The sequence below is a fragment of the Oncorhynchus clarkii genome, unplaced genomic scaffold, assembly GCF_045791955.1.
Source record: "Oncorhynchus clarkii lewisi isolate Uvic-CL-2024 unplaced genomic scaffold, UVic_Ocla_1.0 unplaced_contig_4472_pilon_pilon, whole genome shotgun sequence".
In the NCBI taxonomy this organism is placed as follows: Eukaryota; Metazoa; Chordata; class Actinopteri; order Salmoniformes; family Salmonidae; genus Oncorhynchus; species Oncorhynchus clarkii.
The window spans coordinates 524490-550932 of NW_027261108.1; the positions used below are offsets into that span (position 1 = coordinate 524490).

The 26443-nt window shown below is 52.6% G+C and overlaps 1 protein-coding gene across 1 annotated transcript in view; it reads left to right on the forward strand.

Moving 5' to 3' along the window:
* The first annotated feature begins 600 nt into the window (after nucleotides 1–600).
* LOC139404863 (bone morphogenetic protein receptor type-2-like) overlaps nucleotides 601–26443 on the forward strand; it is a 156208-nt gene continuing 130365 nt past the window's right edge. The window contains exon 1 of the mRNA XM_071147395.1: nucleotides 601–833. Within this exon, the coding sequence (XP_071003496.1) occupies nucleotides 692–833 (142 nt within the window). The 5' untranslated portion in view covers nucleotides 601–691. The remainder of the gene's footprint in view (nucleotides 834–26443) is intronic.

The following is a 26443-nucleotide window of genomic DNA, read 5'->3' on the forward strand; positions in this document are numbered from 1 at the left end:
CCCGGTCCGACCCCACCCCCAGCCGGCCCTCCCTGCTCCGTGTGCGGCGGCGAGGGGCTTCCCTGCCCACCTGACTAGTCAGCCTGGCTTTACAGTATGGACACATTTCCAACAGGCAGAACACAACTTGTCCATTATGGATGGATATCAAGCGGATTTGATCGGGAATATATATACTTTTTTGGGAAAACAAGTAGGATAATCAATTTTGTGATAACAGTTTTATCAGCTTGCTAGTAGAATATGCCTGCTTAAATCGCCTATTTAAATGCCAGAAAAGCCGTATGACAGTGCCACCCAGCCAAAAGATGTCTTGTCCAGTCGGCCACTAGGAAACGGTTACTGTAGCTGCATTAAAATCAGATTTTCCTCGTTGAATGCGATGACAACTCAATATGTAGCACAGTTCATTTACAGTCGATTAAAACCCTACAACGTTTAGGCAATTTAATAAGAATAAGGTAGCTAGTTAGGTGATAAGAAAGTATACAGACAACGGGAGTTATTTTACTAGTTGAAATTAGATTGTATTTGTTGTTGTTGCACTGCCTGGGGACCTTCTATTGGACAATCACGGTTAGGTCATTATCTAGTTAAGTTCCTCGTCAATATCAACTTTTAAAGCTGGGAAACATTTTAATCATCCCGTCCTATTTTATTTGGATTATGTTGGATTTGATAGTCCGGGCGAATGTATTCGTTTAACATTAGTTTACGGAGTTTTTGGAGAAACCGCTCGTCCCAAATGACCCCACCAGCCATGGCAGTCCTGTGCCCAACGTCGGCGCTGTCACTGGGGCTGTACATCATCCTGCTCCTCAGTCCCGTTACTGGTAAGTCTCCTTTACCTCCATTTACCCAGCTAGTTTATTCAAATCGATTAAATAAATATACATACACACTAATTCATTTCCATATGATCTAATTGGAAAATAGATTTTGAGTTCTCCATCTCCCTTCCTATAGCTAACTAGCCCTAGTTAGTAAATCAAATCAAGTCTAATTTTATTTGTCTCATTCACATGGTTAGCAGATGTTAATGCGAGTGTAGCGAAATGCTTGTGCTTCTAGTTCCGACAACGAGTAATGTAACCTAACAATTCCACAACTACTACCTTATACACACAAGTGTAAAGGGATAAAGAATATGTACATAAAGATATATGAATGAGTGATGGTACAGAACGGCATAAGCAAGATGCAGTAGATGGTATAGAGTACAGTATATACACTGTTACTGCAATTTCACAATGTGTCTGCTTTTATTAATGGGATCTGTTGACCATGACCTGTGAATGAATGGCTAGCCGTGTCATCTCAAGTCAAGACATTACACCGGCACTGAGAATATGATATTGGCAAGCCACAGCAACAATGCTAGCCTGTCATCCATACATGGGTTCTATTGATAGGTTATTGATCTGATGGATGGTGAAAGCCTGGTATTATAGGCCATATTGAGATTGGATATTCAGAAAAGGCTCTGATCTACCCGAGATGCTAGTGCCGCTTTGGTTGAAAGTGCTGGAGGCCTATCTGCTGTCAGGAGCCTCCTCAGAGAACGTTCAAATGTCTTCCAACTTACTACCATGATGGTAAAGAAAATTAATTAAAAAAAAAACTTCTGAGAGTTGAGAGGCTTCAGGAAGCTCTAATTCTACACATTTAGTGTTCAGCCTTGACATGGCTCCTGAGTGGCCCAGCGGTCTAAGGCCCTGGTTCTAAGACCCCGGTTCCATTCCAGGCTGTATCACAGCGGTCTAAGGCCCTGGTTCTAAAGCCCCGGTTCCATTCCAGGCTGTATCCCAGCGGTCTAAGACCCCGGTTCCATTCCAGGCTGTATCACAGCAGTCTAAGGCCCTGGTTCTAAGACCCCGGTTCTAAGGCCCTGGTTCCATTCCAGGCTGTATCACAGCAGTCTAAGGCCCTTGTTCCATTCCAGTCTGTATCACAGCAGTCTAAGGCCCTGGTTCCATTCCAGTCTGTATCACAGCGGTCTAAGGCCCTGGTTCTAAGACCCTGGTTCCATTCCATTCTGTATAACAGCGATCTAAGACCCTGGTTCTAAGACCCCGGTTCCATTCCAGGCTGTATCACAGCAGTCTAAGGCCCTGGTTCTAAGACCCCGGTTCTAAGGCCCTGGTTCCATTCCAGGCTGCATCACAGCAGTCTAAGGCCCCGGTTCCATTCCAGGCTGTATCACAACCGGCCGCGATTAGGAGTCCCATAGGGCGGCGCACAATTGGCCCGGCGACTTCCGGGTTTGGCCGGTGTAGGCCGTCATTGTAAATAAGAATTAGTTCTTAACTGACTTGCCTAGTTAAATATAGTGCACTACTTTTAACCAGAACCCAATGGCCAATGGCACCCTATCCCCTATATAGTGCACTACTTTTAACCAGAACCCTATGGCCAATGGCACCCTATCCCCTATATAGTGCACTACTTTTAACCAGAACCCAATGTCACCCTATCCCCTATATAGTGCACTACTTTTAACCAGAACCCTATGGCCAATGGCACCCTATCCCCTATATAGTGCACTACTTTTAACCAGAACCCTATGGCCAATGGCACCCTATCCTCTATATAGTGCACTACTTTTAACCAGAACCCTATGGCCAATGGCACCCTATCCCCTATATAGTGCACTACTTTTAACCAGAACCCAATGGCCAATGGCACCCTATCCCCTATATAGTGCACTACTTTTAACCAGAACCCAATGGCACCCTATCCCCTATATAGTGCACTACTTTTAACCAGAACCCAATGGCCAATGGCACCCTATCCCCTATATAGTGTTGAGGAGAAGTATAATAATCATTTTCCATTTAACAGACTATTTTATCCAAAGCAGTCAGTCAGGAGTGATGCTGAAGACAGTCTAAAGCCCTCTGGACCTCTGTACCTCTGGACCTCTGGACCTCACAGCCAGTTCCACTGTGTTGTTTTCATTGTTCCTCTAATCAGGGCCTGATTTAGACCTGGGACACCAGGTGGGTGATTCCCCTCTAATCAAGGACTGCTTTAGACCTGGGACACCAGGTGGGTGATTCCCCTTTAATCAGGGCCTGATTTAGACCTGGGACACCAGGTGGGTGATTCCCCTCTAATCAGGGACTGATTTAGACCTGGGACACCAGGTGGGTGATTCCCCTCTAATCAGGGCCTGATTTAGACCTGGGAGACCAGGTGGGTGATTCCCCTCTAATCAGGGACTGATTTAAACCTGGGGACACCAGGTGGGTGATTCCCCTCTAATCAGGGCCTGATTTAGACCTGGGACACCAGGTGGGTGATTCCCCTCTAAACAAGCACTGATTTAGATCTGGGACACTAGGTGAGTGATTCCCCTCTAATCAGGGACTGATTTAGACCTGGGACACCAGATGGATGATTCCCCTCCAATCAGGGACTGATTTAGACCTGCAACACCAGGTGGGTGATTCCCCTCCAATCAGGGACTGATTTAGACCTGGGACACCAGGTGGGTGATTCCCCTCCAATCAGGGACTGATTTAGACCTGGGACACCAGGTGGGTGCAACTAATGATCAGGTACAACAGAAAAGCAACAGGTCAGATCTCGTAGGGTAACGGTTGAATAACCCTGCCTCGTAGGATAACGGTTGAATATGCCCTGCCTTGTAGGATAACGGTTGAATACCCCTGCCTCGTAGGGTAACGGTTGAATAACCCTGCCTCGTAGGGTAACAGTTGAATACCCCTGCCTCGTAGGGTAACAGTTGAATACCCCTGCCTCCCAGGGTAACGGTTGAATAACCCTGCCTCGTAGGGTAACGGTTGAATAACCCTGCCTCGTAGGGTAACGGTTGAATACCCCTGCCTCCCAGGGTAACGGTTGAATACCCCTGCCTCGTAGGGTAATGTCTGAATTACCCTGGTCTTAAGGATAAGCTAATGCTGAGAATGTCAGCCATGTTGAATATGATCATTTATCACTCACTCATTTATCACACCATTTTCTCTTCTTGACAGTTTCTCCCCCAGTCACTGAGAAAATGGTGACGGGGCAATTTACAGTATTTTCTTCCTATATCAGCAGCATACCAGGACCCCACAGCAACTCCAAAACAAACCATATCAGCAATATTTGGGATGGTCTCTCCATGACGAAATGGTGGCCTCCTGATAGTAGCTGATGAGGTAGAGCAGTAAAACTCCAGACGACATGCCAAGAGAGGAGATGGAATGGGGTTGGAGTCCAAAATGGCCACCTACTCCCTATATAGTGCACTACTTTTGACCAGATTATCCCAAATGGCACCATATAATTTCCCCTTTGTTGTTCCCTATGAAGGGAAATGGTGTTGAAGGACCACATTTTTGTAGATGTTAGGCATGTGACAAAACATTTGTTTTTTACTTTCATGTTTAAATCGTCTTTCTGTTAAAACGTTGAGGAATAAAATCACAATTTATAATTTAATATAATTCATATTTTAATTCACAATGCTGCTGACAGCAACGGTTTGGGTCTCAGCAACGGTCTCAGCAACGGTCTCAGCAACGGTTTGTCTCCCAGCAACGGTTTGGGTCTCAGCAACGGTTTGGGTCTCAGCAACGGTTTGTGTCTCAGCAACGGTTTGTGTCTCAGCAACGGTCTCAGCAACGGTTTGGGTCTCAGCAACGGTCTCAGCAACGGTTTGTGTCTCAGCAACGGTTTGGGTCTCAGCAACGGTTTGGGTCTCAGCAACGGTTTGGGTCTCAGCAACGGTTTGTGTCTCAGCAACGGTTTGTGTCTCAGCAACGGTCTCAGCAACGGTTTGTGTCTCATCAACGGTTTGTGTCTCAGCAACGGTCTCAGCAACGGTCTGGGTCTCAGCAACGGTCTCAGCAACGGTTTGTGTCTCAGCAACGGTCTCAGCAACGGTCTCAGCAACGGTTTAGGTCTCAGCAACGGTCTCAGCAACGGTTTGGGTCTCAGCAACGGTTTGGGTCTCAGCAACGGTCTCAGCAATGGTTTGGGTCTCAGCAACGGTCTCAGCAATGGTTTGTGTCTCAGCAATGGTTTGTGTCTCAGCAACGGTCTCAGCAATGGTTTGGGTCTCAGCAACGGTCTCAGCAACGGTCTGGGTCTCAGCAACGGTTTGGGTCTCAGCAATGGTTTGGGTCTCAGCAACGGTTTGGGTCTCAGAAACGGTCTCAGCAACGGTTTGTGTCTCAGCAACGGTCTCAGCAATGGTTTGGGTCTCAGCAACGGTCTCAGCAATGGTTTGTGTCTCAGCAATGGTTTGTGTCTCAGCAACGGTCTCAGCAATGGTTTGGGTCTCAGCAACGGTCTCAGCAACGGTCTCAGCAACGGTCTCAGCAACGGTCTGGGTCTCAGCAACGGTTTGGGTCTCAGCAACGGTTTGGGTCTCAGCAACGGTCTCAGCAACGGTTTGGGTCTCAGCAACGGTTTGGGTCTCAGCAACGGTTTGTGTCTCAGCAACGGTTTGGGTCTCAGCAACGGTCTCAGCAACGGTTTGGGTCTCAGCAACGGTTTGGGTCTCAGCAACGGTTTGTGTCTCAGCAACGGTTTGGGTCTCAGCAACGGTTTGGGTCTCAGCAAGGGTCTCAGCAACGGTTTGGGTCTCAGCAACGGTTTGGGTCTCAGCAACGGTCTCAGCAACGGTTTGGGTCTCAGCAACGGTCTCAGCAACGGTTTGGGTCTCAGCATCGGTTTGGGTCACAGAAACGGTTTGGGTCTCTGCAACGATTTGGGTCTCAGCAATGGTTTGGGTCTCAGCAACGGTTTGTGTCTCAGCTACGGTTTGGGTGTCAGCAACGATCTCAGCAACGGTCTCAGCAACGGTTTGGGTCTCAGCAACGGTCTCAGCAACGGTCTCAGCAACGGTCTCAGCAACGGTCTCAGCAACGGTTTGGGTCTCAGCAACGGTTTGGGTCTCAGCAACGGTTTGGGTCTCAGCAACGGTTTGGGTCTCAGCAACGGTTTGTGTCTCAGCAACGGTTTGTGTCTCAGCAACGGTTTGGGTCTCAGCAACGGTTTGTGTCTCAGCAACGGTTTGGGTCTCAGCAACGGTTTGTGTCTCAGCAACGGTCTCAGCAACGGTTTGGGTCTCAGCATCGGTTTGGGTCACAGAAACGGTTTGGGTCTCAGCAACGGTTTGAGTCTCAGCAACGGTTTGGGTCACAGCAACGTTTTGGGTCTCAGCAACGGTGTGGGTATAAGCAACGGTTTGGGTCTCAGCAACGGTCTCAGCAACGGTCTCAGCAACGGTTTGGGTCTCAGCAACGGTTTGGGTCTCAGCAACGGTTTGTGTCTCAGCAACGGTTTGGGTCTCAGCAAGGGTCTCAGCAACGGTTTGGGTCTCAGCAACGGTTTGGGTCTCAGCAACGGTCTCAGCAACGGTTTGTGTCTCAGCAACGGTCACAGAAACGGTTTGGGTCTCTGCAACGGTTTGGGTCTCAGCAATGGTTTGGGTCTCAGCAACGGTTTGTGTCTCAGCTACGGTTTGGGTCTCAGCAACGGTCTCAGCAACGGTCTCAGCAACGGTTTGGGTCTCAGCAACGGTCTCAGCAACGGTTTGTGTCTCAGCAACGGTTTGGGTCTCAGCAAAGGTTTGTGTCTCAGCAACGGTCTCAGCAACGGTTTGGGTCTCAGCAACGGTCTCAGCAACGGTCTCAGCAACGGTCTCAGCAACGGTTTGGGTCTCAGCAACGGTTTGGGTCTCAGCAACGGTTTGGGTCTCAGCAACGGTTTGTGTCTCAGCAACGGTTTGTGTCTCAGCAACGGTTTGGGTCTCAGCAACTGTTTGTGTCTCAGCAACGGTTTGGGTCTCAGCAACGGTTTGTGTCTCAGCAACGGTTTGGGTCTCAGGAACGGTTTGGGTCTCAGCAACGGTTTGGGTCTCAGCAACGGTTTGGGTCTCAGCAACGGTTTGGGTCTCAGCAACGGTTTGGGTCTCAGCAACGGTTTGAGTCTCAGCAACGGTTTGGGTCACAGCAACGTTTTGGGTCTCAGCAACGGTGTGGGTATAAGCAACGGTTTGGGTCTCAGCAACGGTCTCAGCAACGGTCTCAGCAACGGTTTGGGTCTCAGCAACGGTTTGGGTCTCAGCAACGGTTTGTGTCTCAGCAACGGTTTGGGTCTCAGCAAGGGTCTCAGCAACGGTTTGGGTCTCAGCAACGGTTTGGGTCTCAGCAACGGTCTCAGCAACGGTATGTGTCTCAGCAACGGTCACAGAAACGGATTCGGTCTCTGCAACGGTTTGGGTCTCAGCAATGGTTTGGGTCTCAGCAACGGTTTGTGTCTCAGCTACGGTTTGGGTCTCAGCAACGGTCTCAGCAACGGTCTCAGCAACGGTTTGGGTCTCAGCAACGGTCTCAGCAACGGTTTGTGTCTCAGCAACGGTTTGGGTCTCAGCAAAGGTTTGTGTCTCAGCAACGGTCTCAGCAACGGTTTGGGTCTCAGCAACGGTCTCAGCAACGGTCTCAGCAACGGTCTCAGCAACGGTCTCAGCAACGGTTTGGGTCTCAGCAACGGTTTGGGTCTCAGCAACGGTTTGGGTCTCAGCAACGGTTTGGGTCTCAGCAACGGTTTGTGTCTCAGCAACGGTTTGGGTCTCAGCAACGGTTTGGGTCTCAGCAACGGTTTGTGTCTCAGCAACGGTTTGGGTCTCAGGAACGGTTTGGGTCTCAGCAACGGTTTGGGTCTCAGCAACGGTTTGGGTCTCAGCAACGGTTTGGGTCTCAGCAACGGTCTCAGCAACGGTTTGGGTCTCAGCAACGGTCTAAGCAATGGTTTGGGTCTCAGCAATGGTTTGGGTCTCAGCAACGGTCTCAGCAACGGTTTGGGTCTCAGCAACGGTTTGGGTCTCAGCAATGATCTCAGCAACGGTTTGGGTCTCAGCAACGGTTTGGGTCTCAGCAACGGTTTGGGTCACAGCAACGGTTTGGGTCTCAGCAATGTTTTGGGTATAAGCAACGGTTTGGGTCTCAGCAACGGTCTCAGCAATGGTTTGGGTCTCAGCAATGGTTTGGGTCTCAGCAACGGTCTCAGCAACGGTTTGGGTCTCAGCAACGGTTTGGGTCTCAGCAATGGTCTAAGCAACGGTTTCAGCAACGGTCTCAGCAACGGTCTCAGCAACGGTCTCAGCAACGGTTTGGGTCTCAGCAACAGTTTGTGTCTCAGCAACGGTTTGTGTCTCAGCAACGGTTTGGGTCTCAGCAACGGTCTCAGCAACGGTTTGGGTCTCAGCAACGGTTTGTGTCTCAGCAACGGTTTGTGTCTCAGCAACGGTCTAAGCAACGGTTTGTGTCTTTGTAACGGTCTCAGCAACGGTTTGGGTCTCAGCAACGGTTTGGGTCTCAGCAACGGTTTGTGTCTCAGAAACGGTCTCAGCAACGGTTTGGGTCTCAGCAACGGTCTCAGCAACGGTTTCAGCAACGGTCTCAGCAACGGTTTGGGTCTCAGCAACGGTTTGGGTCTCAGCAACGGTTTGTGTCTCAGCAACGGTTTGGGTCTCAGCAATGGTTTGGGTCTCAGCAACGGTTTGGGTCTCAGCAACGGTTTGTGTCTCAGCAACGGTTTGGGTCTCAGCAACGGTTTGGGTCTCAGCAACGGTTTGGGTCTCAGCAACGGTTTGGGTCTCAGCAACGGTTTGGGTCTCAGCAACGGTCTCAGCAACGGTTTGGGTCTCAGCAACGGTCTCAGCAATGGTTTGGGTCTCAGCAATGGTTTGGGTCTCAGCAACGGTCTCAGCAACGGTTTGGGTCTCAGCAACGGTTTGGGTCTCAGCAATGATCTCAGCAACGGTTTGGGTCTCAGCAACGGTTTGGGTCTCAGCAACGGTTTGGGTCACAGCAACGGTTTGGGTCTCAGCAACGGATTGGGTATAAGCAACGGTTTGGGTCTCAGCAACGGTCTCAGCAACGGTCTCAGCAACGGTTTGGGTCTCAGCAACGGTTTGGGTCTCAGCAACGGTTTGTGTCTCAGCAACGGTTTGGGTCTCAGCAACGGTTTGGGTCTCAGCAACGGTCTCAGCAACGGTTTGGGTCTCAGCAACGGTTTGTGTCTCAGCAACGGTTTGGGTCTCAGCAACGGTTTGGGTCTCAGCAAGGGTCTCAGCAACGGTTTGGGTCTCAGCAACGGTTTGGGTCTCAGCAACGGTTTGGGTCACAGAAACGGTTTGGGTCTCTGCAACGGTTTGGGTCTCAGCCACGGTTTGGGTCTCAGCAACGGTCTCAGCAACGGTTTGGGTCTCAGCAACGGTCTCAGCAACGGTTTGTGTCTCAGCAACGGTTTGGGTCTCAGCAAAGGTTTGTGTCTCAGCAACGGTCTCAGCAACGGTTTGGGTCTCAGCAACGGTCTCAGCAACGGTCTCAGCAACGGTCTCAGCAACGGTTTGGGTCTCAGCAACGGTTTGGGTCTCAGCAACGGTTTGGGTCTCAGCAACCGTTTGTGTCTCAGCAACCGTTTGGTTCTCAGCAACGGTTTGTGTCTCAGCAACGGTTTGGGTCTCAGCAATGGTTTGGGTCTCAGCAACGGTTTGTGTCTCAGCAACGGTTTGGGTCTCAGCAACGGTTTGGGTCTCAGCAACGGTCTCAGCAACGGTTTGGGTCTCAGCAACGGTCTCAGCAACGGTTTGGGTCTCAGCAACGGTTTGGGTCTCAGCAACGGTCTCAGCAACGGTCTCAGCAACGGTCTCAGCAACGGTTTGTGTCTCAGCAACGGTTTGGGTCTCAGCAACGGTTTGTGTCTCAGCAACGGTCTCAGCAACGGTTTGGGTCTCAGCAACGGTCTCAGCAACGGTTTCAGCAACGGTCTCAGCAACGGTTTGGGTCTCAGCAACGGTTTGGGTCTCAGCAACGGTTTGTGTCTCAGCAACGGTTTGGGTCTCAGCAATGGTTTGGGTCTCAGCAACGGTTTGGGTCTCAGCAACGGTTTTTGTCTCAGCAACGGTTTGGGTCTCAGCAACGGTTTGGGTCTCAGCAACGGTTTGGGTCTCAGCAACGGTTTGGGTCTCAGCAACGGTTTGGGTCTCAGCAACGGTTTGTGTCTCAGCAACGGTCTCAGCAACGGTTTGGGTCTCAGCAAGGGTCTCAGCAATGGTTTGGGTCTCAGCAATGGTTTGGGTCTCAGCAACGGTCTCAGCAACGGTTTGGGTCTCAGCAACGGTTTGGGTCTCAGCAATGATCTCAGCAACGGTTTGGGTCTCAGTAACGGTTTGGGTCTCAGCAACGGTTTGGGTCACAGCAACGGTTTGGGTCTCAGCAACGGATTGGGTATAAGCAACGGTTTGGGTCTCAGCAACGGTCTCAGCAACGGTCTCAGCAACGGTTTGGGTCTCAGCAACGGTTTGGGTCTCAGCAACGGTTTGTGTCTCAGCAACGGTTTGGGTCTCAGCAACGGTTTGGGTCTCAGCAACGGTCTCAGCAACGGTTTGGGTCTCAGCAACGGTTTGTGTCTCAGCAACGGTTTGGGTCTCAGCAACGGTTTGGGTCTCAGCAAGGGTCTCAGCAACGGTTTGGGTCTCAGCAACGGTTTGGGTCACAGAAACGGTTTGGGTCTCTGCAACGGTTTGGGTCTCAGCAATGGTTTGGGTCTCAGCAACGGTTTGTGTCTCAGCTACGGTTTGGGTCTCAGCAACGGTCTCAGCAACGGTTTGGGTCTCAGCAACGGTCTCAGCAACGGTTTGGGTCTCAGCAAAGGTTTGTGTCTCAGCAACGGTCTCAGCAACGGTTTGGGTCTCAGCAACGGTCTCAGCAACGGTCTCAGCAACGGTCTCAGCAACGGTTTGGGTCTCAGCAACGGTTTGGGTCTCAGCAACGGTTTGGGTCTCAGCAACCGTTTGTGTCTCAGCAACCGTTTGGGTCTCAGCAACGGTTTGTGTCTCAGCAACGGTTTGGGTCTCAGCAACGGTTTGGGTCTCAGCAACGGTTTGGGTCTCAGCAACGGTTTGGGCCTCAGCAACGGTCTAAGCAATGGTTTGGGTCTCAGCAATGGTTTGGGTCTCAGCAACGGTTTGGGTCTCAGCAACGGTTTGGGTCTCAGCAATGATCTCAGCAACGGTTTGGGTCTCAGCAACGGTTTGGGTCTCAGCAACGGTTTGGGTCACAGCAACGGTTTGGGTCTCAGCAACGGTTTGGGTATTAGCAACGGTTTGGGTCTCAGCAACGGTCTCAGCAACGGTTTGGGTCTCAGCAACAGTCTCAGCAATGGTTTGGGTCTCAGCAATGGTTTGGGTCTCAGCAACGGTCTCAGCAACGGTTTGGGTCTCAGCAACGGTTTGGGTCTCAGCAATGGTCTCATCAACGGTTTGGGTCTCAGCAACGGTTTGAGTCTCAGCAACGGTCTCAGCAACGGTCTCAGCAACGGTCTCAGCAACGGTTTGGGTCTCAGCAACGGTCTCAGCAATGGTTTGGGTCTCAGCAATGGTTTGGGTCTCAGCAACGGTCTCAGCAACGGTTTGGGTCTCAGCAACGGTTTGGGTCTCAGCAATGGTCTCAGCAACGGTTTGGGTCTCAGCAACGGTTTGGGTCTCAGCAACGGTCTCAGCAAAGGTCTCAGCAACGGTTTGGGTCTCAGCAACAGTTTGTGTCTCAGCAACGGTTTGTGTCTCAGCAACGGTTTGGGTCTCAGCATCGGTCTCAGCAACGGTCTCAGCAACGGTTTGGGTCTCAGCAACAGTTTGTGTCTCAGCAACGGTTTGTGTCTCAGCAACGGTTTGTGTCTCAGCAACGGTTTGGGTCTCAGCAACGGTTTGTGTCTCAGCAACGGTTTGTGTCTCAGCAACGGTCTCAGCAACGGTTTGGGTCTCAGCAACGGTCTCAGCAACGGTCTCAGCAACGGTTTGTGTCTCAGCAACGGTTTGGGTCTCAGCAACGGTTTGTGTCTCAGCAACGGTCTCAGCAACGGTTTGGGTCTCAGCAACGGTCTCAGCAACGGCTTCAGCAACGGTCTCAGCAACGGTTTGGGTCTCAGCAACGGTTTGGGTCTCAGCAACGGTTTGGGTCTCAGCAACGGTTTGGGTCTCAGCAACGGTTTGTGTCTCAGCAACGGTTTGGGTCTCAGCAACGGTTTGGGTCTCAGCAACGGTTTGTGTCTCAGCAACGGTTTGGGTCTCAGCAACGGTTTGTGTCTCAGCAACGGTTTGGGTCTCAGCAACGGTTTGGGTCTCAGCAACGGTTTGGGTCTCAGCAACGGTCTCAGCAACGGTTTGGGTCTCAGCAACGGTCTCAGCAATGGTTTGGGTCTCAGCAATGGTTTGGGTCTCAGCAGCGGTCTCAGCAACGGTTTGGGTCTCAGCAACGGTTTGGGTCTCAGCAATGATCTCAGCAACGGTTTGGGTCTCAGCAACGGTTTGGGTCACAGCAACGGTTTGGGTCTCAGCAACGGATTGGGTATAAGCAACGGTTTGGGTCTCAGCAACGGTCTCAGCAACGGTCTCAGCAACGGTTTGGGTCTCAGCAACGGTTTGGGTCTCAGCAACGGTTTGTGTCTCAGCAACGGTTTGGGTCTCAGCAACGGTTTGGGTCTCAGCAACGGTCTCAGCAACGGTTTGGGTCTCAGCAACGGTTTGGGTCTCAGCAACGGTTTGGGTCTCAGCAAGGGTCTCAGCAACGGTTTGGGTCTCAGCAACGGTTTGGGTCACAGAAACGGTTTGGGTCTCTGCAACGGTTTGGGTCTCAGCAACGGTTTGGGTCTCAGCAACGGTTTGTGTCTCAGCTACGGTTTGGGTCTCAGCAACGGTCTCAGCAACGGTTTGGGTCTCAGCAACGGTCTCAGCAACGGTTTGTGTCTCAGCAACGGTTTGGGTCTCAGCAAAGGTTTGTGTCTCAGCAACGGTCTCAGCAACGGTTTGGGTCTCAGCAACGGTCTCAGCAACGGTCTCAGCAACGGTTTGGGTCTCAGCAACGGTTTGGGTCTCAGCAACGGTTTGGGTCTCAGCAACGGTTTGGGTCTCAGCAACCGTTTGTGTCTCAGCAACGGTTTGGGTCTCAGCAACGGTTTGTGTCTCAGCAACGGTTTGGGTCTCAGCAACGGTTTGGGTCTCAGCAACGGTTTGGGTCTCAGCAACGGTTTGGGTCTCAGCAACGGTTTGGGCCTCAGCAACGGTCTAAGCAATGGTTTGGGTCTCAGCAATGGTTTGGGTCTCAGCAACGGTCTCAGCAACGGTTTGGGTCTCAGCAACGGTTTGGGTCTCAGCAATGATCTCAGCAACGGTTTGGGTCTCAGCAACGGTTTGGGTCTCAGCAACGGTTTGGGTCACAGCAACGGTTTGGGTCTCAGCAACGGTTTGGGTATAAGCAACGGTTTGGGTCTCAGCAACGGTCTCAGCAACGGTTTGTGTCTCAGCAACGGTCACAGAAACGGTTTGGGTCTCTGCAACGGTTTGGGTCTCAGCAATGGTTTGGGTCTCAGCAACGGTTTGTGTCTCAGCTACGGTTTGGGTCTCAGCAACGGTTTGGGTCTCAGCAACGGTCTCAGCAACGGTTTGTGTCTCAGCAACGGTTTGGGTCTCAGCAAAGGTTTGTGTCTCAGCAACGGTCTCAGCAACGGTTTGGGTCTCAGCAACGGTCTCAGCAACGGTCTCAGCAACGGTCTCAGCAACGGTTTGGGTCTCAGCAACGGTTTGGGTCTCAGCAACGGTTTGGGTCTCAGCAACGGTTTGTGTCTCAGCAACGGTTTGTGTCTCAGCAACGGTTTGGGTCTCAGCAACGGTTTGTGTCTCAGCAACGGTTTGGGTCTCAGCAACGGTTTGTGTCTCAGCAACGGTTTGGGTCTCAGGAACGGTTTGGGTCTCAGCAACGGTTTGGGTCTCAGCAACGGTTTGGGTCTCAGCAACGGTTTGGGTCTCAGCAACGGTTTGGGTCTCAGCAACGGTTTGAGTCTCAGCAACGGTTTGGGTCACAGCAACGTTTTGGGTCTCAGCAACGGTGTGGGTATAAGCAACGGTTTGGGTCTCAGCAACGGTCTCAGCAACGGTCTCAGCAACGGTTTGGGTCTCAGCAACGGTTTGGGTCTCAGCAACGGTTTGTGTCTCAGCAACGGTTTGGGTCTCAGCAAGGGTCTCAGCAACGGTTTGGGTCTCAGCAACGGTTTGGGTCTCAGCAACGGTCTCAGCAACGGTTTGTGTCTCAGCAACGGTCACAGAAACGGTTTGGGTCTCTGCAACGGTTTGGGTCTCAGCAATGGTTTGGGTCTCAGCAACGGTTTGTGTCTCAGCTACGGTTTGGGTCTCAGCAACGGTCTCAGCAACGGTCTCAGCAACGGTTTGGGTCTCAGCAACGGTCTCAGCAACGGTTTGTGTCTCAGCAACGGTTTGGGTCTCAGCAAAGGTTTGTGTCTCAGCAACGGTCTCAGCAACGGTTTGGGTCTCAGCAACGGTCTCAGCAACGGTCTCAGCAACGGTCTCAGCAACTGTCTCAGCAACGGTTTGGGTCTCAGCAACGGTTTGGGTCTCAGCAACGGTTTGGGTCTCAGCAACGGTTTGTGTCTCAGCAACGGTTTGTGTCTCAGCAACGGTTTGGGTCTCAGCAACGGTTTGTGTCTCAGCAACGGTTTGGGTCTCAGCAACGGTTTGTGTCTCAGCAACGGTTTGGGTCTCAGGAACGGTTTGGGTCTCAGCAACGGTTTGGGTCTCAGCAACGGTTTGGGTCTCAGCAACGGTTTGGGTCTCAGCAACGGTTTGGGTCTCAGCAACGGTCTCAGCAACGGTTTGGGTCTCAGCAACGGTCTAAGCAATGGTTTGGGTCTCAGCAATGGTTTGGGTCTCAGCAACGGTCTCAGCAACGGTTTGGGTCTCAGCAACGGTTTGGGTCTCAGCAATGATCTCAGCAACGGTTTGGGTCTCAGCAACGGTTTGGGTCTCAGCAACGGTTTGGGTCACAGCAACGGTTTGGGTCTCAGCAATGGTTTGGGTATAAGCAACGGTTTGGGTCTCAGCAACGGTCTCAGCAATGGTTTGGGTCTCAGCAATGGTTTGGGTCTCAGCAACGGTCTCAGCAACGGTTTGGGTCTCAGCAACGGTTTGGGTCTCAGCAATGGTCTAAGCAACGGTTTCAGCAACGGTCTCAGCAACGGTCTCAGCAACGGTCTCAGCAACGGTTTGGGTCTCAGCAACAGTTTGTGTCTCAGCAACGGTTTGTGTCTCAGCAACGGTTTGGGTCTCAGCAACGGTCTCAGCAACGGTTTGGGTCTCAGCAACGGTTTGTGTCTCAGCAACGGTTTGTGTCTCAGCAACGGTCTAAGCAACGGTTTGTGTCTCAGTAACGGTCTCAGCAACGGTTTGGGTCTCAGCAACGGTTTGGGTCTCAGCAACGGTTTGTGTCTCAGAAACGGTCTCAGCAACGGTTTGGGTCTCAGCAACGGTCTCAGCAACGGTTTCAGCAACGGTCTCAGCAACGGTTTGGGTCTCAGCAACGGTTTGGGTCTCAGCAACGGTTTGTGTCTCAGCAACGGTTTGGGTCTCAGCAATGGTTTGGGTCTCAGCAACGGTTTGGGTCTCAGCAACGGTTTGTGTCTCAGCAACGGTTTGGGTCTCAGCAACGGTTTGGGTCTCAGCAACGGTTTGGGTCTCAGCAACGGTTTGGGTCTCAGCAACGGTTTGGGTCTCAGCAACGGTCTCAGCAACGGTTTGGGTCTCAGCAACGGTCTCAGCAATGGTTTGGGTCTCAGCAATGGTTTGGGTCTCAGCAACGGTCTCAGCAACGGTTTGGGTCTCAGCAACGGTTTGGGTCTCAGCAATGATCTCAGCAACGGTTTGGGTCTCAGCAACGGTTTGGGTCTCAGCAACGGTTTGGGTCACAGCAACGGTTTGGGTCTCAGCAACGGATTGGGTATAAGCAACGGTTTGGGTCTCAGCAACGGTCTCAGCAACGGTCTCAGCAACGGTTTGGGTCTCAGCAACGGTTTGGGTCTCAGCAACGGTTTGTGTCTCAGCAACGGTTTGGGTCTCAGCAACGGTTTGGGTCTCAGCAACGGTCTCAGCAACGGTTTGGGTCTCAGCAACGGTTTGTGTCTCAGCAACGGTTTGGGTCTCAGCAACGGTTTGGGTCTCAGCAAGGGTCTCAGCAACGGTTTGGGTCTCAGCAACGGTTTGGGTCACAGAAACGGTTTGGGTCTCTGCAACGGTTTGGGTCTCAGCAATGGTTTGGGTCTCAGCAACGGTTTGTGTCTCAGCCACGGTTTGGGTCTCAGCAACGGTCTCAGCAACGGTTTGGGTCTCAGCAACGGTCTCAGCAACGGTTTGTGTCTCAGCAACGGTTTGGGTCTCAGCAAAGGTTTGTGTCTCAGCAACGGTCTCAGCAACGGTTTGGGTCTCAGCAACGGTCTCAGCAACGGTCTCAGCAACGGTTTGGGTCTCAGCAACGGTTTGGGTCTCAGCAACGGTTTGGGTCTCAGCAACCGTTTGTGTCTCAGCAACCGTTTGGGTCTCAGCAACGGTTTGTGTCTCAGCAACGGTTTGGGTCTCAGCAATGGTTTGGGTCTCAGCAACGGTTTGTGTCTCAGCAACGGTTTGGGTCTCAGCAACGGTTTGGGTCTCAGCAACGGTCTCAGCAACGGTTTGGGTCTCAGCAACGGTCTCAGCAACGGTTTGGGTCTCAGCAACGGTTTGGGTCTCAGCAACGGTCTCAGCAACGGTCTCAGCAACGGTCTCAGCAACGGTTTGTGTCTCAGCAACGGTTTGGGTCTCAGCAACGGTTTGTGTCTCAGCAACGGTCTCAGCAACGGTTTGGGTCTCAGCAACGGTCTCAGCAACGGTTTCAGCAACGGTCTCAGCAACGGTTTGGGTCTCAGCAACGGTTTGGGTCTCAGCAACGGTTTGTGTCTCAGCAACGGTTTGGGTCTCAGCAATGGTTTGGGTCTCAGCAACGGTTTGGGTCTCAGCAACGGTTTTTGTCTCAGCAACGGTTTGGGTCTCAGCAACGGTTTGGGTCTCAGCAACGGTTTGGGTCTCAGCAACGGTTTGGGTCTCAGCAACGGTTTGGGTCTCAGCAACGGTTTGTGTCTCAGCAACGGTCTCAGCAACGGTTTGGGTCTCAGCAAGGGTCTCAGCAATGGTTTGGGTCTCAGCAATGGTTTGGGTCTCAGCAACGGTCTCAGCAACGGTTTGGGTCTCAGCAACGGTTTGGGTCTCAGCAATGATCTCAGCAACGGTTTGGGTCTCAGCAACGGTTTGGGTCTCAGCAACGGTTTGGGTCACAGCAACGGTTTGGGTCTCAGCAACTGATTGGGTATAAGCAACGGTTTGGGTCTCAGCAACGGTCTCAGCAACGGTCTCAGCAACGGTTTGGGTCTCAGCAACGGTTTGGGTCTCAGCAACGGTTTGTGTCTCAGCAACGGTTTGGGTCTCAGCAACGGTTTGGGTCTCAGCAACGGTCTCAGCAACGGTTTGGGTCTCAGCAACGGTTTGTGTCTCAGCAACGGTTTGGGTCTCAGCAACGGTTTGGGTCTCAGCAAGGGTCTCAGCAACGGTTTGGGTCTCAGCAACGGTTTGGGTCACAGAAACGGTTTGGGTCTCTGCAACGGTTTGGGTCTCAGCAATGGTTTGGGTCTCAGCAACGGTTTGTGTCTCAGCTACGGTTTGGGTCTCAGCAACGGTCTCAGCAACGGTTTGGGTCTCAGCAACGGTCTCAGCAACGGTCTCAGCAACGGTCTCAGCAACGGTTTGGGTCTCAGCAACGGTTTGGGTCTCAGCAACGGTTTGGGTCTCAGCAACCGTTTGTGTCTCAGCAACCGTTTGGGTCTCAGCAACGGTTTGTGTCTCAGCAACGGTTTGGGTCTCAGCAACGGTTTGGGTCTCAGCAACGGTTTGGGTCTCAGCAACGGTTTGGGTCTCAGCAACGGTTTGGGCCTCAGCAACGGTCTAAGCAATGGTTTGGGTCTCAGCAATGGTTTGGGTCTCAGCAACGGTTTGGGTCTCAGCAACGGTTTGGGTCTCAGCAATGATCTCAGCAACGGTTTGGGTCTCAGCAACGGTTTGGGTCTCAGCAACGGTTTGGGTCACAGCAACGGTTTGGGTCTCAGCAACGGTTTGGGTATAAGCAACGGTTTGGGTCTCAGCAACGGTCTCAGCAACAGTCTCAGCAATGGTTTGGGTCTCAGCAATGGTTTGGGTCTCAGCAACGGTCTCAGCAACGATTTGGGTCTCAGCAACGGTTTGGGTCTCAGCAATGGTCTCATCAACGGTTTGGGTCTCAGCAACGGTTTGAGTCTCAGCAACGGTCTCAGCAACGGTCTCAGCAACGGTCTCAGCAACGGTTTGGGTCTCAGCAACGGTCTCAGCAATGGTTTGGGTCTCAGCAACGGTTTGGGTCTCAGCAATGGTCTCAGCAACGGTTTGGGTCTCAGCAACGGTTTGGGTCTCAGCAACGGTCTCAGCAAAGGTCTCAGCAACGGTTTGGGTCTCAGCAACAGTTTGTGTCTCAGCAACGGTTTGTGTCTCAGCAACGGTTTGGGTCTCAGCATCGGTCTCAGCAACGGTCTCAGCAACGGTTTGGGTCTCAGCAACGGTTTGTGTCTCAGCAACGGTTTGTGTCTCAGCAACGGTTTGTGTCTCAGCAACGGTTTGGGTCTCAGCAACGGTTTGTGTCTCAGCAAAGGTTTGTGTCTCAGCAACGGTCTCAGCAACGGTTTGGGTCTCAGCAACGGTCTCAGCAACGGTCTCAGCAACGGTTTGTGTCTCAGCAACGGTTTGGGTCTCAGCAACGGTTTGTGTCTCAGCAACGGTCTCAGCAACGGTTTGGGTCTCAGCAACGGTCTCAGCAACGGTTTCAGCAACGGTCTCAGCAACGGTTTGGGTCTCAGCAACGGTTTGGGTCTCAGCAACGGTTTGGGTCTCAGCAACGGTTTGTGTCTCAGCAACGGTTTGGGTCTCAGCAACGGTTTGGGTCTCAGCAACGGTTTGTGTCTCAGCAACGGTTTGGGTCTCAGCAACGGTTTGGGTCTCAGCAAGGGTCTCAGCAACGGTTTGGGTCTCAGCAACGGTTTGGGTCACAGAAACGGTTTGGGTCTCTGCAACGGTTTGGGTCTCAGCAATGGTTTGGGTCTCAGCAACGGTTTGTGTCTCAGCCACGGTTTGGGTCTCAGCAACGGTCTCAGCAACGGTTTGGGTCTCAGCAACGGTCTCAGCAACGGTTTGTGTCTCAGCAACGGTTTGGGTCTCAGCAAAGGTTTGTGTCTCAGCAACGGTCTCAGCAACGGTTTGGGTCTCAGCAACGGTCTCAGCAACGGTCTCAGCAACGGTTTGGGTCTCAGCAACGGTTTGGGTCTCAGCAACGGTTTGGGTCTCAGCAACCGTTTGTGTCTCAGCAATCGTTTGGGTCTCAGCAACGGTTTGTGTCTCAGCAACGGTTTGGGTCTCAGCAATGGTTTGGGTCTCAGCAACGGTTTGTGTCTCAGCAACGGTTTGGGTCTCAGCAACGGTTTGGGTCTCAGCAACGGTCTCAGCAACGGTTTGGGTCTCAGCAACGGTCTCAGCAACGGTTTGGGTCTCAGCAACGGTTTGGGTCTCAGCAACGGTCTCAGCAACGGTCTCAGCAACGGTCTCAGCAACGGTTTGTGTCTCAGCAACGGTTTGGGTCTCAGCAACGGTTTGTGTCTCAGCAACGGTCTCAGCAACGGTTTGGGTCTCAGCAACGGTCTCAGCAACGGTTTCAGCAACGGTCTCAGCAACGGTTTGGGTCTCAGCAACGGTTTGGGTCTCAGCAACGGTTTGTGTCTCAGCAACGGTTTGGGTCTCAGCAATGGTTTGGGTCTCAGCAACGGTTTGGGTCTCAGCAACGGTTTTTGTCTCAGCAACGGTTTGGGTCTCAGCAACGGTTTGGGTCTCAGCAACGGTTTGGGTCTCAGCAACGGTTTGGGTCTCAGCAACGGTTTGGGTCTCAGCAACGGTTTGTGTCTCAGCAACGGTCTCAGCAACGGTTTGGGTCTCAGCAAGGGTCTCAGCAATGGTTTGGGTCTCAGCAATGATTTGGGTCTCAGCAACGGTCTCAGCAACGGTTTGGGTCTCAGCAACGGTTTGGGTCTCAGCAATGATCTCAGCAACGGTTTGGGTCTCAGCAACGGTTTGGGTCTCAGCAACGGTTTGGGTCACAGCAACGGTTTGGGTCTCAGCAACGGATTGGGTATAAGCAACGGTTTGGGTCTCAGCAACGGTCTCAGCAACGGTCTCAGCAACGGTTTGGGTCTCAGCAACGGTTTGGGTCTCAGCAACGGTTTGTGTCTCAGCAACGGTTTGGGTCTCAGCAACGGTTTGGGTCTCAGCAACGGTCTCAGCAACGGTTTGGGTCTCAGCAACGGTTTGTGTCTCAGCAACGGTTTGGGTCTCAGCAACGGTTTGGGTCTCAGCAAGGGTCTCAGCAACGGTTTGGGTCTCAGCAACGGTTTGGGTCACAGAAACGGTTTGGGTCTCTGCAACGGTTTGGGTCTCAGCAATGGTTTGGGTCTCAGCAACGGTTTGTGTCTCAGCTACGGTTTGGGTCTCAGCAACGGTCTCAGCAACGGTTTGGGTCTCAGCAACGGTCTCAGCAACGGTTTGGGTCTCAGCAAAGGTTTGTGTCTCAGCAACGGTCTCAGCAACGGTTTGGGTCTCAGCAACGGTCTCAGCAACGGTCTCAGCAACGGTCTCAGCAACGGTTTGGGTCTCAGCAACGGTTTGGGTCTCAGCAACGGTTTGGGTCTCAGCAACCGTTTGTGTCTCAGCAACCGTTTGGGTCTCAGCAACGGTTTGTGTCTCAGCAACGGTTTGGGTCTCAGCAACGGTTTGGGTCTCAGCAACGGTTTGGGTCTCAGCAACGGTTTGGGTCTCAGCAACGGTTTGGGCCTCAGCAACGGTCTAAGCAATGGTTTGGGTCTCAGCAATGGTTTGGGTCTCAGCAACGGTTTGGGTCTCAGCAACGGTTTGGGTCTCAGCAATGATCTCAGCAACGGTTTGGGTCTCAGCAACGGTTTGGGTCTCAGCAACGGTTTGGGTCACAGCAACGGTTTGGGTCTCAGCAACGGTTTGGGTATAAGCAACGGTTTGGGTCTCAGCAACGGTCTCAGCAACAGTCTCAGCAATGGTTTGGGTCTCAGCAATGGTTTGGGTCTCAGCAACGGTCTCAGCAACGATTTGGGTCTCAGCAACGGTTTGGGTCTCAGCAATGGTCTCATCAACGGTTTGGGTCTCAGCAACGGTTTGAGTCTCAGCAACGGTCTCAGCAACGGTCTCAGCAACGGTCTCAGCAACGGTTTGGGTCTCAGCAACGGTCTCAGCAATGGTTTGGGTCTCAGCAACGGTTTGGGTCTCAGCAATGGTCTCAGCAACGGTTTGGGTCTCAGCAACGGTTTGGGTCTCAGCAACGGTCTCAGCAAAGGTCTCAGCAACGGTTTGGGTCTCAGCAACAGTTTGTGTCTCAGCAACGGTTTGTGTCTCAGCAACGGTTTGGGTCTCAGCATCGGTCTCAGCAACGGTCTCAGCAACGGTTTGGGTCTCAGCAACGGTTTGTGTCTCAGCAACGGTTTGTGTCTCAGCAACGGTTTGTGTCTCAGCAACGGTTTGGGTCTCAGCAACGGTTTGTGTCTCAGCAAAGGTTTGTGTCTCAGCAACGGTCTCAGCAACGGTTTGGGTCTCAGCAACGGTCTCAGCAACGGTCTCAGCAACGGTTTGTGTCTCAGCAACGGTTTGGGTCTCAGCAACGGTTTGTGTCTCAGCAACGGTCTCAGCAACGGTTTGGGTCTCAGCAACGGTCTCAGCAACGGTTTCAGCAACGGTCTCAGCAACGGTTTGGGTCTCAGCAACGGTTTGGGTCTCAGCAACGGTTTGGGTCTCAGCAACGGTTTGTGTCTCAGCAACGGTTTGGGTCTCAGCAACGGTTTGTGTCTCAGCAACGGTTTGTGTCTCAGCAACGGTTTGGGTCTCAGCAACGGTTTGTGTCTCAGCAACGGTTTGGGTCTCAGCAACGGTTTGGGTCTCAGCAACGGTTTGGGTCTCAGCAACGGTTTGGGTCTCAGCAACGGTCTCAGCAACGGTTTGGGTCTCAGCAACGGTCTCAGCAATGGTTTGGGTCTCAGCAATGGTTTGGGTCTCAGCAGCGGTCTCAGCAACGGTTTGGGTCTCAGCAACGGTTTGGGTCTCAGCAATGATCTCAGCAACGGTTTGGGTCTCAGCAACGGTTTGGGTCACAGCAACGGTTTGGGTCTCAGCAACGGATTGGGTATAAGCAACGGTTTGGGTCTCAGCAACGGTCTCAGCAACGGTCTCAGCAACGGTTTGGGTTTCAGCAACGGTTTGGGTCTCAGCAACGGTTTGTGTCTCAGCAACGGTTTGGGTCTCAGCAACGGTTTGGGTCTCAGCAACGGTCTCAGCAACGGTTTGGGTCTCAGCAACGGTTTGTGTCTCAGCAACGGTTTGGGTCTCAGCAACGGTTTGGGTCTCAGCAACCGTTTGTGTCTCAGCAACCGTTTGGGTCTCAGCAACGGTTTGTGTCTCAGCAACGGTTTGGGTCTCAGCAATGGTTTGGGTCTCAGCAACGGTTTATGTCTCAGCAACGGTTTGGGTCTCAGCAACGGTTTGGGTCTCAGCAACGGTCTCAGCAACGGTTTGGGTCTCAGCAACGGTCTCAGCAACGGTTTGGGTCTCAGCAACGGTTTGGGTCTCAGCAACGGTCTCAGCAACGGTCTCAGCAACGGTCTCAGCAACGGTTTGTGTCTCAGCAACGGTTTGGGTCTCAGCAACGGTTTGTGTCTCAGCAACGGTCTCAGCAACGGTTTGGGTCTCAGCAACGGTCTCAGCAACGGTTTCAGCAACGGTCTCAGCAACGGTTTGGGTCTCAGCAACGGTTTGGGTCTCAGCAACGGTTTGTGTCTCAGCAACGGTTTGGGTCTCAGCAATGGTTTGGGTCTCAGCAACGGTTTGGGTCTCAGCAACGGTTTTTGTCTCAGCAACGGTTTGGGTCTCAGCAACGGTTTGGGTCTCAGCAACGGTTTGGGTCTCAGCAACGGTTTGGGTCTCAGCAACGGTTTGGGTCTCAGCAACGGTTTGTGTCTCAGCAACGGTCTCAGCAACGGTTTGGGTCTCAGCAAGGGTCTCAGCAATGGTTTGGGTCTCAGCAATGGTTTGGGTCTCAGCAACGGTCTCAGTAACGGTTTGGGTCTCAGCAACGGTTTGGGTCTCAGCAATGATCTCAGCAACGGTTTGGGTCTCAGCAACGGTTTGGGTCTCAGCAACGGTTTGGGTCACAGCAACGGTTTGGGTCTCAGCAACGGATTGGGTATAAGCAACGGTTTGGGTCTCAGCAACGGTCTCAGCAACGGTCTCAGCAACGGTTTGGGTCTCAGCAACGGTTTGGGTCTCAGCAACGGTTTGTGTCTCAGCAACGGTTTGGGTCTCAGCAACGGTTTGGGTCTCAGCAACGGTCTCAGCAACGGTTTGGGTCTCAGCAACGGTTTGTGTCTCAGCAACGGTTTGGGTCTCAGCAACGGTTTGGGTCTCAGCAAGGGTCTCAGCAACGGTTTGGGTCTCAGCAACGGTTTGGGTCACAGAAACGGTTTGGGTCTCTGCAACGGTTTGGGTCTCAGCAATGGTTTGGGTCTCAGCAACGGTTTGTGTCTCAGCTACGGTTTGGGTCTCAGCAACGGTCTCAGCAACGGTTTGGGTCTCAGCAACGGTCTCAGCAACGGTTTGGGTCTCAGCAAAGGTTTGTGTCTCAGCAACGGTCTCAGCAACGGTTTGGGTCTCAGCAACGGTCTCAGCAACGGTCTCAGCAACGGTCTCAGCAACGGTTTGGGTCTCAGCAACGGTTTGGGTCTCAGCAACGGTTTGGGTCTCAGCAACCGTTTGTGTCTCAGCAACCGTTTGGGTCTCAGCAACGGTTTGTGTCTCAGCAACAGTTTGGGTCTCAGCAACGGTTTGGGTCTCAGCAACGGTTTGGGTCTCAGCAACGGTTTGGGTCTCAGCAACGGTTTGGGCCTCAGCAACGGTCTAAGCAATGGTTTGGGTCTCAGCAATGGTTTGGGTCTCAGCAACGGTTTGGGTCTCAGCAACGGTTTGGGTCTCAGCAATGATCTCAGCAACGGTTTGGGTCTCAGCAACGGTTTGGGTCTCAGCAACGGTTTGGGTCACAGCAACGGTTTGGGTCTCAGCAACGGTTTGGGTATAAGCAACGGTTTGGGTCTCAGCAACGGTCTCAGCAACAGTCTCAGCAATGGTTTGGGTCTCAGCAATGGTTTGGGTCTCAGCAACGGTCTCAGCAACGATTTGGGTCTCAGCAACGGTTTGGGTCTCAGCAATGGTCTCATCAACGGTTTGGGTCTCAGCAACGGTTTGAGTCTCAGCAACGGTCTCAGCAACGGTCTCAGCAACGGTCTCAGCAACGGTTTGGGTCTCAGCAACGGTCTCAGCAATGGTTTGGGTCTCAGCAACGGTTTGGGTCTCAGCAATGGTCTCAGCAACGGTTTGGGTCTCAGCAACGGTTTGGGTCTCAGCAACGGTCTCAGCAAAGGTCTCAGCAACGGTTTGGGTCTCAGCAACAGTTTGTGTCTCAGCAACGGTTTGTGTCTCAGCAACGGTTTGGGTCTCAGCATCGGTCTCAGCAACGGTCTCAGCAACGGTTTGGGTCTCAGCAACGGTTTGTGTCTCAGCAACGGTTTGTGTCTCAGCAACGGTTTGTGTCTCAGCAACGGTTTGGGTCTCAGCAACGGTTTGTGTCTCAGCAACGGTTTGTGTCTCAGCAACGGTCTCAGCAACGGTTTGGGTCTCAGCAACGGTCTCAGCAACGGTCTCAGCAACGGTTTGTGTCTCAGCAACGGTTTGGGTCTCAGCAACGGTTTGTGTCTCAGCAACGGTCTCAGCAACGGTTTGGGTCTCAGCAACGGTCTCAGCAACGGTTTCAGCAACGGTCTCAGCAACGGTTTGGGTCTCAGCAACGGTTTGGGTCTCAGCAACGGTTTGGGTCTCAGCAACGGTTTGTGTCTCAGCAACGGTTTGGGTCTCAGCAACGGTTTGGGTCTCAGCAACGGTTTGTGTCTCAGCAACGGTTTGGGTCTCAGCAACGGTTTGTGTCTCAGCAACGGTTTGGGTCTCAGCAACGGTTTGGGTCTCAGCAACGGTTTGGGTCTCAGCAACGGTTTGGGTCTCAGCAACGGTCTCAGCAACGGTTTGGGTCTCAGCAACGGTCTCAGCAATGGTTTGGGTCTCAGCAATGGTTTGGGTCTCAGCAGCGGTCTCAGCAACGGTTTGGGTCTCAGCAACGGTTTGGGTCTCAGCAATGATCTCAGCAACGGTTTGGGTCTCAGCAACGGTTTGGGTCACAGCAACGGTTTGGGTCTCAGCAACGGATTGGGTATAAGCAACGGTTTGGGTCTCAGCAACGGTCTCAGCAACGGTCTCAGCAACGGTTTGGGTTTCAGCATCGGTTTGGGTCTCAGCAACGGTTTGTGTCTCAGCAACGGTTTGGGTCTCAGCAACGGTTTGGGTCTCAGCAACGGTCTCAGCAACGGTTTGGGTCTCAGCAACGGTTTGTTTCTCAGCAACGGTTTGGGTCTCAGCAACGGTTTGGGTCTCAGCAAGGGTCTCAGCAACGGTTTGGGTCTCAGCAACGGTTTGGGTCACAGAAACGGTTTGGGTCTCTGCAACGGTTTGGGTCTCAGCAACGGTTTGGGTCTCAGCAACGGTTTGTGTCTCAGCTACGGTTTGGGTCTCAGCAACGGTCTCAGCAACGGTTTGGGTCTCAGCAACGGTCTCAGCAACGGTTTGTGTCTCAGCAACGGTTTGGGTCTCAGCAAAGGTTTGTGTCTCAGCAACGGTTTGGGTCTCAGCAACGGTCTCAGCAACGGTCTCAGCAACGGTTTGGGTCTCAGCAACGGTTTGGGTCTCAGCAACGGTTTGGGTCTCAGCAACGGTTTGGGTCTCAGCAACCGTTTGTGTCTCAGCAACGGTTTGGGTCTCAGCAACGGTTTGTGTCTCAGCAACGGTTTGGGTCTCAGCAACGGTTTGGGTCTCAGCAACGGTTTGGGTCTCAGCAACGGTTTGGGTCTCAGCAACGGTTTGGGCCTCAGCAACGGTCTAAGCAATGGTTTGGGTCTCAGCAATGGTTTGGGTCTCAGCAACGGTCTCAGCAACGGTTTGGGTCTCAGCAACGGTTTGGGTCTCAGCAATGATCTCAGCAACGGTTTGGGTCTCAGCAACGGTTTGGGTCTCAGCAACGGTTTGGGTCACAGCAACGGTTTGGGTCTCAGCAACGGTTTGGGTATAAGCAACGGTTTGGGTCTCAGCAACGGTTTGGGTATAAGCAACGGTTTGGGTCTCAGCAACGGTCTCAGCAACGGTTTGGGTCTCAGCAACAGTCTCAGCAATGGTTTGGGTCTCAGCAATGGTTTGGGTCTCAGCAACGGTCTCAGCAACGGTTTGGGTCTCAGCAACGGTTTGGGTCTCAGCAATGGTCTCAGCAACGGTTTTGGTCTCAGCAACGGTTTGGGTCTCAGCAACGGT